Genomic DNA, 14396 nt, shown 5'->3' on the forward strand with positions numbered 1-14396 from the left:
ACCTTTCACCACTTCCCCCACCTCTTCTTCCCACCACCAGCTTCTTTTTCCTCCCATACTATTCCAGATTTTGTTTCCCCTAGTATCTCCTTTCCATGTCTTCTAATCACTGATGCATTATGCCTCCACCATTCTCCCACATCTTCAATTCCCAGATCAACCTCTCCCAGCACTCTTCTCCTGAACTCTCTCTTCTTATCATTATCCCTCCCTAACAATTTATACCACTTGATTTTCTTTACCCCATTCGTTTTCGTTTTCTTTTCTCTTTTCATCTTTAAATCCATAACAAAGGAGCCTATGTTGGGGGGCACACGTGGTCACCTGGGATAACTTTACAATTCCTAACTTCCACCAGCCTTGATCTATTGTAAAGGAGGTAATCTATTTGTGTGCATCTACCGCCACTCCTGTATGTTATCAAGTGCTCCCTCTTCTTTTTGAAGAATGTGTTCACATATTGCCATATCAAAGGACACGACAAAGTCTACTATACTCTCTCCTTCTGGTTTCTCTCCCCAATCCCATGTCCTCCATGCACACGTTCAATTACATCCTTTTCATTTCCGACATGTCCATTAAGTCTGCCCCCACTACAGTCCTCTCCTGCTCTTCCAGTTCTTGCGTTACCTATCACTCATTTCGTTCCAAAAACGGCTCTTTCTTCCTCTGTGCAGCCCACTTGTGGAGCATAAGCGCTAATGATGTTCATTGTTTTCCCCTCCATAACATATCTTCACTCTCATAATGCGGTCATTATTTCTACTCACTTCCGTCACTGCATTCTTCATTTCCCCGACAACACTACTCCAACGCCATTCCTACCCTGCTCATTTGCTCCACTATAGATTAACTTGTAGCCATCCCCCAGTTCTTTAGCTTTATTACCCTTCCATCGAGTTTCCTGCACACACAAAATATCCACTCTCTTTATCCTCATTAACTCTGCCAACTCTCTTCCTCTTCCTGTCATAGACCCAATATTGAGCTGGCCTATTCTGATCACATTTAGAGCTCGCTTCTTTAGCTGCACCCGCTCATGATGCAGTCCCTCGCCTTGTCACAGAGTTAGGGCGATGTCTGTGCGTCGTTTACGGAGTACGCCCTAGCCCTATTCTCATCAATATCACGACTCATTCCATTGGTTTTGGCGTGGGTTTTTTACAGTCGGATGCCCTTCCTGACACCAACCCTCCCTATTTATCCGGGCTTGGGACCGGCACCCATTGAGGCTGGCTTGCCCCCATATTTAACTTTTTACCCTTGCCAAACCCCCTTGCAAACCCCCTATTAAAATATATTTCACAGATGGTCTTGGTGGTTTATTTACAGCTGGGTGGGAAATATGTTCACTTAGTATTGTAATTGAGAGAAATGTTGGCATTTACATCATAATGTGGTAGGTAACAATTCACTCCTTTTTATTTTATTCAGATACAACATTTATAACACCTTGATAACTTTCTGTTGTTAGTATAGGAGTTTTTTTGTAGACTTAATATTTAAAGCTTTTCCATTTTATTTAAGGGACATCTACACTAGTAGATAACTGGTTTAACAGTGCAGTACTACCATGAATAGAAATTTTTATGTTGGGAGGTTCGTGGAAATCATTTTTACAGCAAGCAAATGGCTTGCCATATAAAGGATTTTAGTAGTTTGGTTTGTCTGATTGTTGCTTTTTGTACAGGAGTTGGTAAATTATTTTACATTGGCCATGAGCGGCTGCATATTTGGTATACTGTAATAATGAGACTCATTTAATTATTAGTATCATTATTTTGTTTAGGGGAATGTGTTTTGTTTTGTAACCAGTTTTCATTATTTGTCAGAGATTCAAAGTTTGTGAGTTAATGTCACTAAGATTACATGAAGAATTTATTACTCAACAATTATCAAAATATTTCTTTTTATAACAGACAGTACAAACCACTTTTTAAAGAGCTGACTGTGTGGCCAGAACTTAAATTGTCTAATCCACCTGGAATCTCACCATTCGCTGATCCAAAGCAAAGTAAATCACAGAAGACTGTGAAGGCATCGTCTTTTCAGAAAGACGATTTTAAGGAAAGGTAAGGCTCTAAATCTTGAGGATGCTGTTTAGTTTTTAATTTCAAACATCTAACTCACCTGGTAGTTATATATATAGCTTACGTCCCTGACGTAAGCTATATATATAACTACCAGGTGAGTAAGTTCAAAAATTTATTTTATCATGAAAATAACATTTTTTCATATCCTGCTCTAGGAGAGAAAGGATCTTGTTTGTCAACTTTGACAAGGATATCTGTATTTTGATTTTAGTGTTATGGTGATGTAGGTGCTTCACAAAACCCCCGTACAGTAATCAGACATTGTCTTATTTACGTGGACATGATATTCTTTTTTCACTTATTCCTATCAAGCAAGGTGGAGCAGGACTCCATGTGCTTAGTCCTGTGTAAATTGCCCCATTCTGCTCTCACTTTAATAGCCATTTGTCATTTTTATTCACTTGTGTAAATAGTCATTTTGTCATTGATTCTTGTATGCTTTTGCTTGCATTTATAGTTTGTCCCCACATCCCATTTTCTGTGCCATCTGACAAGGAGCTCATTTCTTTGGATTCCATGTCCCCTTTTTCCATTCCTCTTCTTTCGGCAAAGTCACAGGACCATCATTCGTTGAAACCTCCCAGAAGTTGAGTTCTATACTGCTTTTGATAACTTGGAGCCTGACTCTCATCTTCCCATTCCTTTTGAAGAGAGCCCAACTCTCATATTCACCCTCCTCATTGTAACTTTTAACAGTTTCTCTGGCACTCAAGAGGGATTTTTCTCACCTCAAACCCCTTGCAGCTGGAACTTAGGGTGGTTAATTTCTTATCTTCAGTCCTGACATTTCAGGGCTGTGTAGGCAGTTTGGGTTCTTAAAATTCCCTAAGTTACGTCTGGAAGTAGTATATGATGAATGCAGTTTTGTGAAATGGTTTTTTTAGTATAAAAAAGATATATTTTATTACATTAGTCTTATTGTACAATGCCCTTTCCTTTCCATACACTCTTGATATATTTATATATATATATATATATATATATATATATATATAGTAGTATTGATGAATATATATATATATATATATATATATATATATATATATATATATATACAGGGGGTCCTCGAGTTACGATGTTGATCCGTTCTTACGATGCGTCGTAACACGATTTTCAGCGTAAGTCGGAACAATTGAAAAATACCACCACATGATTTAATGTAAATACCTATCAATAACAACGAGAGAACAATTCCTTACCTTTATTAGTTTGATTGGCTTGCACACTGGAGAGGAAGCTGCGGTGCTGGAGAGACTGGGGGAGGTTAGTGAAGAGAAAAAGAACCTCCAGAAGTTGCTGGAGATGCTGAGGCAGGTGATTCAATTATTAGACCACTACGCTGCTTAGTTATCACTGTCGCTTTCATAGGAGCAGATCCTTTCACATGTTCAACGATGCGCTCTTTATCTTTGATAATGGTAGCAACGGTCGAACGGTCTAAGGCCAAGCGAGCGGCCAATGTTTGTTGGCGTTTCTCCCTTCTCAGATCGCTTTATAATGGTTCCACTTTAATTTCCATGGTGATGGCCTTTCTTTTCTTCGATGCACTACCATCAGAAGAGTCCGCCTTGCGCTTGGGAGCCATAACAAAGAGCAAAAAGTTACAAAACGATACAACACGAGGGAGAGAGAGGCAGTGTAAACCAAAATGGCGTATGGGCGAGGAATGAGCGTAGCGAAGCAACGCCGTCCTCTCCCCCACAAAGCGTATTCTTCCGCCTGTTGCGCCCGGAACTAGTTCGCGTTTGTTTACGTTGCTTACGACGCTAAACGCGTAAGACGGAACGACGCAAAATATTATTTTTTATATTTTTATGGGGGCGCGTTCGTAACCACGAAACATCGTAAGTCGAGACAGCGTAACCCGAGGACTTACTGTATATATCTATTAATGTTATGTTGTTTGTGAGAGTATGTAGGACCGAGTGTGTGCTTGGGACCTTTTCAGTCGTGACCAATATGAGTTAGTGTGACTATGGCTTTCCCATCCACAGAATAAAACTATAATATTAGTGGGTTTGTGTGAAAAAATTTATTAGTATTTATATGAGCATTGGTTGTATGATTACCATGTAATGTAACTATTTTAAAAATTGTAACTGTGATAGTGATGAAAGTTGATTTTAAAAGCGGGTTAAGTAGGTAATGGTCTATATATTGTAAAGGGAGGTAATAGACTTAAGAATTGAGCGTAGTCTTATAACTGGTGGTACACCATATTCATTAGTGTAGAGAAATGTAGTACAAATGTTTAGTACTACATAAGCTTTTAACAAGTTTGTGTCATTGACTTGTTGAATACTATATGTTAGGAATACCTTCAGCGAAGCTGGAAAATGGCCGCTAGATTTTACAAGGTACTTTGGTAGTTAACTACTATCACTGGGTTGGGGAAGCTCCTCCCACCTGGCCGTATACATTCCACTTTGTTTTTGGCTGTCACTGGGTAAAGGTGCATGTTCTCATTGCTCCTTGCTTAACTGTTTGCTAGCTCTCTCTCTCATCTCTCATCATCTAATCTCTCTCTCTCAAATCAACGTCAAAAAAAAAAAAAATAATCATACCAAAACTCATCTTCTCTCTCTCTCTCTCTTCTCCTCTCATACAAATCACTCATTCTCTCTCTCGTCTCTCTCCGCTCTCTCTCTCTCTCTCTCTCTCTCTCTCTCTCCTCTCTCTCTCTCTCTCTTTGTTGTGAGATTGTTCCTTACTTTTTTTAGATTGGTGAATCATTGTATGTTTGCCGTTGATTTATGTGAGTTCATCATGCAAACACATGAATCTACTGTGCTGGCTTCTAACCCCACCCCTCCCAGGCATTTTTGCTCAGGGGTGGGAGAAAAAAATTATAATTGGCACTCGGGTGTTGAGGTTGGTCCTTGTAATTGGCACTAGTGTTGAGGTTGATCCTTATTCTCTCTGCACATCATGCAGAGGGCAGGATTGCAACCCTGAATTAACGTGTGATGAGTGTTGTGCTTGGACTCTGTGCAGTGGGTGAAGTTTGCGGGGATGAAACTTCATCGAAGGAAGGGCACCAAGACGCCATCTGATGGTACACGCTCTGACAACTCCCTCAGTGCCTAATCCTATCCTTTGTCTTGGTTTTTGTCTCCCAGCAAACATCCCTGTCTTGCTTCCTCTTCTACGGAAGAAGCCTGCTCTTCGTCCAATTTGTCGAGCGAAAAAGATGGAACGGAGATGGGGGGTTCATGGCAACCATTCTGCAGGGGCCTCGGGTTGCTCCAAGGAAGTTGAGCTTCCCTTGGAGTGACAGTAGGCTCCCCCTCACTAACCCAACTACACAGTGGGCCCCCTGTATTCGCGTTTTCCGGATTCGCAGACTCATACATTCGCGGATTTCTCTCGGGAACGTTTCCCCACATTATTCGCGGAAAATTCGCGCATTCGCGGTATTTTTCTATGAGAAATATCCACAAATTCCTGTTTTTTTTTTTTATCATTTTCATCATAAAATGCACTTTTTGTGATAAAACTATTAAAAAAACCAAGTATGAAAATTTTTTGTGGTTTTTCTTGAGTTTTAACTAACAAAATAGCCTGTTTTTAGCGTTTTTATAGGGGTTCCAAACATTCGCAGGTTCTAACTATTCACAGGGGGGTCTGGTACGCATCCCCCGCGAATACAGGGGGACCACTGTATCCCTTCTTCAGGTATGATGGAGAAGCAACCATCAGATTTGGCAGCAGTGTGGCATTGTTTAGGCCTAGTGGGGACTCCATCAGTGCAAGTCTTACTTTCCCACCTGGCTGCCCCAGTGACGACTCGCTTAGTGAAGACTCGCCACCACCATCGACACCACTGCTGTCTTGGCCAGGGTCCTGCATATGGTGTTCTGTCACCACCCTACGTTTACAACTCCCTCGGTGGTGACAGGCATTCGCGGTTCACCTTCCGGCACCTTGAGTTGTGACTATTCCCCCTACTGTATTTATGACACCCCTGACTCATTGCTGTGTCCACTGCTCGTGGGGGCTCCTCCCCCTCTACTCCTGCTTTGATGGAACCCCTCCCTAACCTGATTGCTCCTGGTCTGGTTCTCCAGGTGACCCCTGCTCCTGATTCGTCCTGCCCTCCCACCTGGATGAAGGACTGCTGCCATCCTGAAGAAGTTGAAGAGGAGGTCCAGGAAAGTGTCTTCATCATCATCTTCTTCCTTGAAGTCATCGTCGTCTGCAGCCTCCTCTCCTCCTTCTAAGCCTATGGGCTCTCAGTCCAAGAAGAACATGGTCACCTCTCTCTTCCTCACCTGTGGGTGGAGGTATCAATTTTCAGGCCTGTACTAGGCCTTTGGAATCGTGAGCTAAGGGAGTGGGTACCTTGGTAACCACTCCCTCCTCTAGTTCAAAGGAGCGTGCCTCCAAGACTAGTTCTGTGTAAGGGCCTTGGTCTGACCAAGATTCCTTGATGTTCAATCCTCTACAGAGACTCGCACATCCCAATTTGTGAACGGAGGTTCCTTACTCCACACCAGTGAGGGCACAGGGCAAGAGAGAGAAGAGGCACTCAGGTGCCTCGACTCTCCCTGCCAGTACCTCTTCAGGTACTTGGCCAGAGGCCTGAATCAGTGCCTTGGTGTCTAAATGAGCACGTGTAGAGGCGAAGAGGTCCCTTCTATAGGGGCTTCGGCCCTGAATGAGTCTAGGGCACATGAGAAGAACAAATGCTCTCGTTGGCAGGCTGTTCACTTGACTTCCCCCATTCCCCCATTGCATGTGCATGAGAGGGGCGACTACCGAGTTGAGGGTTCAGCTCAAGCTGAGGGTCATGGCTCAGCGATGCTGAACTGAGTACCCAGTCCGCCATGCAAGAACCACTTCACTTTTTTCAGGATAGTGCCTCTCCAAGGTGGAGGGGCTCTCCCAGACCCGTATCACAAACATAACTGCAGGTTGGTGATCACATGCCACTTACCTTTCCTGACCGCTTGACGAATAGGACAGGTGAGAATGCCAGGCCCTCCTCCCCTGTTTCCTCAACCTCCTGGGGCTTTACTGGGAGGCATGATTCAAAGAGGGAAAACTCCATCGAAGGTTCTTAGAAGAGTCCTGCTTCTCAAGCTTATGTTCCTTGCTTCGTTCTTGGACCAAGCAAGAAATATGCTGGAGTATTGAGGGAAGGATCTCAGAGGTCTGGTGAGGTCCTCCCCCCCTGAGGGGAGAGTAGATCGGGAAGATCGCCCCTTTGAAGGACTCGAGGGCCTTTTCCAAAATGTAATGTATATGCCTGAGTGGGGGGAGTTTCTCCCACCTGGGTGGCAGTTTAACTACCAAACTACCTTGTTGTAAAGTCTAGTGGCCATATATCAGCTTTGCTGAAGGTATTCCTAATGCAAAGGACTTCATGTTTGTATAGTTAGGAAAAATACAATTTACTTTTTAAAAAATTGTGATTTTTGAAGCCGGAGGTGTTTAGAGGATTTTTACTTCGATAATTGAAAGCTAAACTTCAGTATATTTGTGTCAGTATACAATTGTAACTATATGCAATATTTTATAAATTGGTCACATTTTTTTTTATCAGGCAAAAAGCGAAAGAAAGGAACGCTGGACGGAACAAAGACAGTGGTTACTGTGAGCTGTGTACTACCAACTATACAAAACTTAAACTCCACCTTCAGTCAGAGACGCACTTGGCGTTTGTAAGAAACGACAAAAACTACCTAAAACTGGATGAGCTTATCGATGTTTATACACAAGGTGCTCAAGTAAGTACTGTGAAGTTCTCAAGGCATTTTTAATACAAATGTGTGGTATGTTAGTTTGAAAGAATTAGGGTGTTATGCCCTGTTATCTTATGCTTTGTTTCTTTAGTAGTAGAGCAGATAAGGATGGTAGTATTTATTAAAATAGTACTTATTTAGGCAATCAATTAATATTGGTGTTTTGGTATTATAGCATGCTATTTTTAGCTGCTTTATCTCCTTTACTAACTTGAATGGGAAAGGAAGTTTCTTTCAGAAATTAATATGGTATTTTGCTTTGATTAGTATGGCTTCCTTTGTATTGCAAAAGCTTCAGTTTCTTAAGGGATTAATTTAAGGGAAATTTCCTTATTCACATGAAATACACACTCCTTATTAAGTTTTAGTTTTCTTTTTGCTTAATAGATAAAGTTGGAATATACTTCACACCATATAAATATTTCTGGGTTCAACCTGTGTTTGCCGGTGAAAAGTTCCTGTAGCTCACTTTTCTAGTATAAATAGATTCTAAATATACCAGAGAAATAAGCTAGCATGGTATGCTGAGGTTACTACCCTCGCACGAGCACCCTAAGGGTGTCGGGTATAAAGTACAAGGCGAGTGGAAGCCACTATTCACAGGTCCTCTGCCAATTAGAGGATTCCTTTCCAAAATCCCTCTCATGGAGAGAGCCTTCGCAAAGGCCACTCCTTCCCCCTCGCTACTTCTACCAGACCCGAGTGCCATCTGCATTCCTGTTTTAGACGAGGAACTAATTCCACGCTGTTTTTCTTGCTCTTGTGTTTGGTGATTAATTCGAGATGGCATCTTCTGATCTTCCTCCTTCATCGAAGTTGAATATCCCAATTTGTGTTTTTGTAACTTATACAGTTGCGGAGCTTTCCAAATTTGCCTTCGGCCCTGTAGAAAGGTATTGCAGGGCCATCGGCGTGCCCACCATTTCATGAGCGTCAGCATGAGAATGTGTGGAATTTTGGTACACATGTATTTTGTCTAGATTAATATAAATCAAAAGATTTTGTGCATTAAATGTACCTATTTTATGTGTTCAACTGTTATTATTAGAGTTATTGGTTCGTAGAGGTGCCGAACGCGCTCATGACATACCCTGGGGTAAGTCTGGGGTTAGACAAAGATTGTTTAAAGTATATTACCCCCCCCCCTCCCCAGCTCAAGAGCGCATTCGTGCCTATCTCGACATAATATTAGTATATCACATGTATTTGATACGCTATTGGCAGTCTATCGTAAGGTAGGGACGAGAGAGTTAGAATTTCTTTCTCTCTTCCCAACGTGATTTTGCATGAATTAATTTCTTACGAACCAAATAGATGTAAATATGACAGTAGAATTAATTTCACTGAAGAGGTGGATGAGTTGCCCCCCCACCACCACCACCACCACCACCAGTCTTGCCTAAGTAGGCTTATAAAGTAGGCTAACTGTCCCTAACCGGTACCCTTTATGCCTCTTCCCCTGGTGGCGCTAAAGCGCTTTAGGGGAGGATATCAATGATAGAGAGCCCCTCTCTCTCGATTCATATTATTGGACCTATCCTCCCGACCGATCTGAATGGAAAAAATTCGAGTTCAGTAGGTTTGGTTGAGGGCTACTGTCCGCATAGTGATGTCCTAGAGGAAATTTGGCCTAACGGTCCGAGTCGGTAGCGATCTCGGACGGTCAAGCTAGATCCATATCGGGTATTCTCCCTAACCATAAAACCCTCTTGCAACTCTTCCATAGTGCCTCATTATCAATTATACATATTGATTTTATTGTTATTACACAATGCTGTGTCACTGTATCGCATAAGGTCTGGTTAGTGTTCGTCTTGGCCTAGCCTCCTTCGGTATAACCTTTAGTAGTAGGCTATGCCTCCCGATCGAGAGCCACCCCAACCGGTTGCTGTACCAACCACGACCACCCCTGCAGTAGTAGTCCACACAACCGCTAATAGGTGGCCATCTCTGATCGGGTAGGTGGCCAGGCGATCACGACCGACCACCCCTCATACCAGGCCCCCACCTCCCCCCCCACCCACTTCCAGGCTCGGCTCAGCCGAACCTTTATAACTCGCGGCACTAGTACTCTTAGTGAGGAACGGCCGCTTGAGTTTCATTTAAGTGGGAAGGGAGGGGGCGAGTGTGGGGGTGGGGACATGGGTACTAGATGTAATTTTATGTCTACGAGCGTATAGTCCCCCGGCACCACGCCGGCTGACGGACATGGCTTCGGGTTGTACATATATAGCTCCACCGCTCTGTGGCCTCTTTCTCCGGTCTGCCCCTAGCCACGGAATTGGGATAGGAGTCTTACTCCCCTCTCCCCCTCGATAGAGGTAGGCAACTTCAGATATGGAATTACCTTTCCCTGATCCTCCACCTCGGTCCGTTCCGCAGGCAGTGTTTAGGACAAGGAGAAACGAGACTTCGAGTGGGCTAAGCTTGGGGTACTGTACAGTGGACATCTCCGGACCCTTATGGGTACCGACGGACAGTGACTCATCCTCACATCCGCCACCGGAGTGTTGCATTAAACTTGCCATAGCTCAGTTCTCAATCTTGGGAGATGTAGGCGTCTACGTTAATACGTAGCCTTCTGGTCCGGCCAACCATATAGAGTCGAGGTCCTTCCTCTTCCCAGGTCCGGCGGATATCGAATCCCAAGTACCAGACTTACATTGAACCCCAGGAACGGGATCGGGAGCAGGCAGTTATATCTAAAGATATTTTATTTATTCAGTGAATTGAAATTGTTAGTGAGTAAGACTTGAACCATTATCTAGTTTAAGTTGCATGCCCTCGCCGGAGTTAGCTCCTGCCTTCCTTGAGGCTGATACTCATTAATAATTCAAATTACAGAAGGTACGCTGCCAGTCGACGGGGTGCTCCGCCTCCCTCGGCGAGACCTACGGGCATGAGGTTTGCCGTTCTCATGCCAACTGCTCGGTGCCATTTGACGGCGAAGAGGGACAACCCCCCACATGGTCTGGCACTTGGAGGCATGCACCGTCTGCTATGAGATGGTGACCCTTCTCGTAGATGAGTGGGTAAGTATCTTGGCTACATTTCATTATGAAAATTGTGATAAACTGTGTAGAAAATTGTTTACAAAGTGGCTTCCTATGTCTGGAAGGTTAATTTCCTTTTCCTCTCCGACAGACGGCCGAGGAAGTCCGCCAGACCGCTAGGACGGACCTGAGGCGCTGGGTCTCCGGCTATGGGAGGAACGCACCATCAGGGCATCCCTACATCCTTGATGCCAGCCTGGGCTCCCTTCTGTTTAAAGGGTCACCCTCGACGTCGGTCCCAGCTCATCTGGCGGCACCCATCATCGACACCATCCGGGCGGAGACAGCACCCCTTCCGGAGGACCAGGAGGACTTGATGGCAGATGTGGCAGCCATCAATATCCGTTCGGAGCCCATGGCCATTGAGGAGGAGGTAAGTGAGGTGGGTAGTCTCCTTAGTCCTACTCCTTCTTCTTCCTCTTCTTACCGGGGCTTCTCTAAGCCCGCCCCTACTTGGGATGGTTCTCGGTCGGTCCGTCTCAAGGTAAAATCTGTAAGACCGAAATCCCTGCCCAAGGGATCAAAGCCAACTCCGTCAGCGGCGACTGAGTCGTCTCCGGCCCCACGGCCGTTGACTTCTTTTACTAAGTCACCTGATGCCAAGGATTCCCTCCTCGCCAAGGGGTCGAGATCTAAGTCCGCTAAATCCAAGGCAACGGAGTCCGGCATCGACCATGAGCTTCTTGCTAACCTTCTATTGTCGAAGGTTAGGGAGGCTGTAGACAAATGGTTTGAGTCGTTACGACTCGCCTCCAGATCTGAAGTCTCTGGCCAAACAGTATCAGACTTGGTGGCCGAGAGGATCAAACCATTAGAGGACATGTTGTCTGGATTTCTCCACTCCGGATCTCTGGCGCTGGCGGTGCAGGATGCCTCTAAGCTTCCCCCCTCCCATAAAAACAATCCGTGGCAGTTTGCTATGCATGCCCCATACTCAGATGGGAAGCTAACAATCGAAGGGTGCGGGACCCAGCCACTGGAGGACTTTGAGCTCTTCCCGAAAGGTCTCCAGTTTCCCTTCCCCGGGTTTGTCAGACTAGCGGAGCACGCGCTAGTCAGAGTGGACAAGGTCCCAAAGGAGACAGTGATCTTCCCGAGGGACCAAGCCCAAGCTGTTTGGGCGCGCACCCTCACCGAATGGAACTGCGTTAACACCAGGTTGACGCCTCACAAGGGTACATTTACCATGTTTGTGACCCCGGATCAGGTTCCGTCGCCCTGCACTGACAAGGTAGCGGAACTAACTCTGCAAGCTATAGCAGAGGACAAACCCCTCCCGGCACTGAAAGAGACAGAGGCTACCTCTCTTCTCTTTCCCGCAAGTAGGGAGTTTTGGAATAAAGCTCCGGCCATGTTTACAGCAGGTAAACTGGACACATATTGTGCCTCTACCTTGTTCTCCGAGAAGCTGCCTAAGATTCCGGAGAATTTGATTAAAGCAGAGTTTGAGGCAAGAAGGAGACTAGCAAGGTCTATCAATTCCGTCACTTCAGCAGAATTGCTAGCCACTACATACCGGGACGAACAGGTATTCCAGGTCTTGACGAAAAGTCTACTACAGACTTTCCAGTCAGACCTTTATGACTTTGGAATGGCAAGGCAAACTTGCAGAAAATATGTCCTGGCGGAGGCTTCCATAAGGCATGAGCCTAACAGATTAATAAAGGCATCAATCTGGGGGAGAGAAAAAAAAAAAACCCCTTTTTTTTGGGGGGTTTTTTTTTTTTGGTTTTTTTTTTTTCCCTTCAAGCAGAAGTGGACAACGTCTCTTGAGAAGCTTCCAGGGCCAACCAGAGCCTCCAGGTCTGGTGGGGACTTCCCTTCAAGCGGAAGTTTGAGGCCCCCGGACATCAAGCTAGAACTAAGAAGAGGCCAAGGAGATACAGTCCATACAAGCCCTCTCGACCACAGACAATTATCCAGGCGGTTCCAGTGTCACAAGTTGGTAAGCCCTCGACATTGAAGGCTCAGCCCCAACAGCAGTTTGTTCTGCTACAAACTCCGCCGGCCCAGCAACCCTCAACCTCCACAGCCATCATAACCTCCCCAGCCTTTAACCTCGCCTATGGAGCTAGAGAATCATCTTGCAGCTACAACAGGCATGCGGGTAGTAGCAGGGCCAGAGGTGGCTCCCGACTACGAGGCGGCTCAAGGGGTAGAGGTTTCCGAGGAGGGAGAGGGTACAAACCTGCAACCAACCAGTGAGAGCCCGCAGGTAGGAGGGAGATTATCTCTCTTTCGGGACCATTGGACCTTCAGTTCATGGGCCCACAGTATAGTCTCCAAGGGCCTGGGATGGAAGTGGAAGAAAGGGCCCCCACCACCAATAAACTTCTTTCAGATCCCAACAGCGGACTTGGTAGAATATACCAAGGAGCCCCTACAAAAGAAGGCCATAAAAAGAGTGAGGGGACTAAAATTTCAAGGACATCTGTTCAGTGTCCCAAAGAAGGACTCTGACAAAAGAAAAGTGATTCTGGATTTGTCGAGGCTCAATTCATACATTCTTTGCGACAAGTTCCGCATGCTGACGGTCTCGCAGGTGCGGACCTCACTTCCCCATGGGGCCGTCACCACCTCTATAGATCTTGCAGACGCTTACTATCATGTCCCAATAGCAAGGAACTTCTCTCCGTACCTAGGCTTCAGGCTAGGAAACAAAGCTTACTCATTCAGAGTCATGCCGTTCGGGCTCAACATTGCGCCCAGGATATTCACCAAGCTAGGAGAGACGATAATCCAAGAACTAAGAACCAAAGGGATTATGTTAGTAGCCTACCTAGACGACTGGCTCATTTGGGCAGCCAGCGTCGAGGAATGCCACAAATCGACAGCCAAAGTAATAGAACTCTTGGAGTTTCTGGGCTTCCAGATAAACAAGGAAAAATCTCGGCTGGACCCGGCTTCCCACTTTCAATGGTTGGGAATCCAATGAGACCTAATAAAACACAAGCTATCTCTTCCACCCAGGAAGGCCAAGCAGATAGCAGCGGCTACCAAACAGTTCCTCAGGAACAAAAAGGCCTCTCGGCGTACCCAAGAGAGAATCCTCGGTTCGCTACAGTTCGCATCAATAACAGACGTCCTACTAAAAGCCAGATTGAAGGATATCAATCGAGTCTGGAGGAAGAGAGCCAACATCAATCTCAGAGACAAAATTTCAGTAATTCCACCTATTCTAACAAAGCACAAGAATGTGCTAGAAGCTATGGCAGTTTTCCTGACCTTAAAACGACTAACTCTGGCCAGGAAGTCATGTGAGAATAGTCTCGGACATTCTAGTGGTGGTACACTGGATAAACAGAGGGGGTTCCAGGTCAAGCAAACTAAATCACGTGCTGATTGCAATATTTTCTTTAGCGGCGAAAAATCATTGGCACCTGTCAGCAACCCACCTGGCAGGAGTCAAGAATGTGATTGCGGACGCACTTTCCAAGACAACTCCGCTAGAATCGGAGTGGTCTCTGGACAAGAATTCATTCCGGTGGATTTGCAAACAAATCCCG

At 45.2% G+C, this 14396-nt stretch overlaps 1 protein-coding gene across 1 annotated transcript in view; it reads left to right on the forward strand.

The window, feature by feature from the left end:
• The window catches only part of LOC135205681 (titin homolog), a 99650-nt gene that overhangs the window by 25922 nt on the left and 59332 nt on the right, over positions 1-14396 (forward strand). The window contains exons 5-6 of the mRNA XM_064236596.1: positions 1920-2072; positions 7639-7822. Coding sequence (XP_064092666.1) covers positions 1920-2072; positions 7639-7822 — 337 coding nt within the window. The remainder of the gene's footprint in view (positions 1-1919; positions 2073-7638; positions 7823-14396) is intronic.

The sequence above is a fragment of the Macrobrachium nipponense genome, chromosome 24, assembly GCF_015104395.2.
Source record: "Macrobrachium nipponense isolate FS-2020 chromosome 24, ASM1510439v2, whole genome shotgun sequence".
Taxonomy (NCBI): domain Eukaryota; kingdom Metazoa; phylum Arthropoda; class Malacostraca; order Decapoda; family Palaemonidae; genus Macrobrachium; species Macrobrachium nipponense.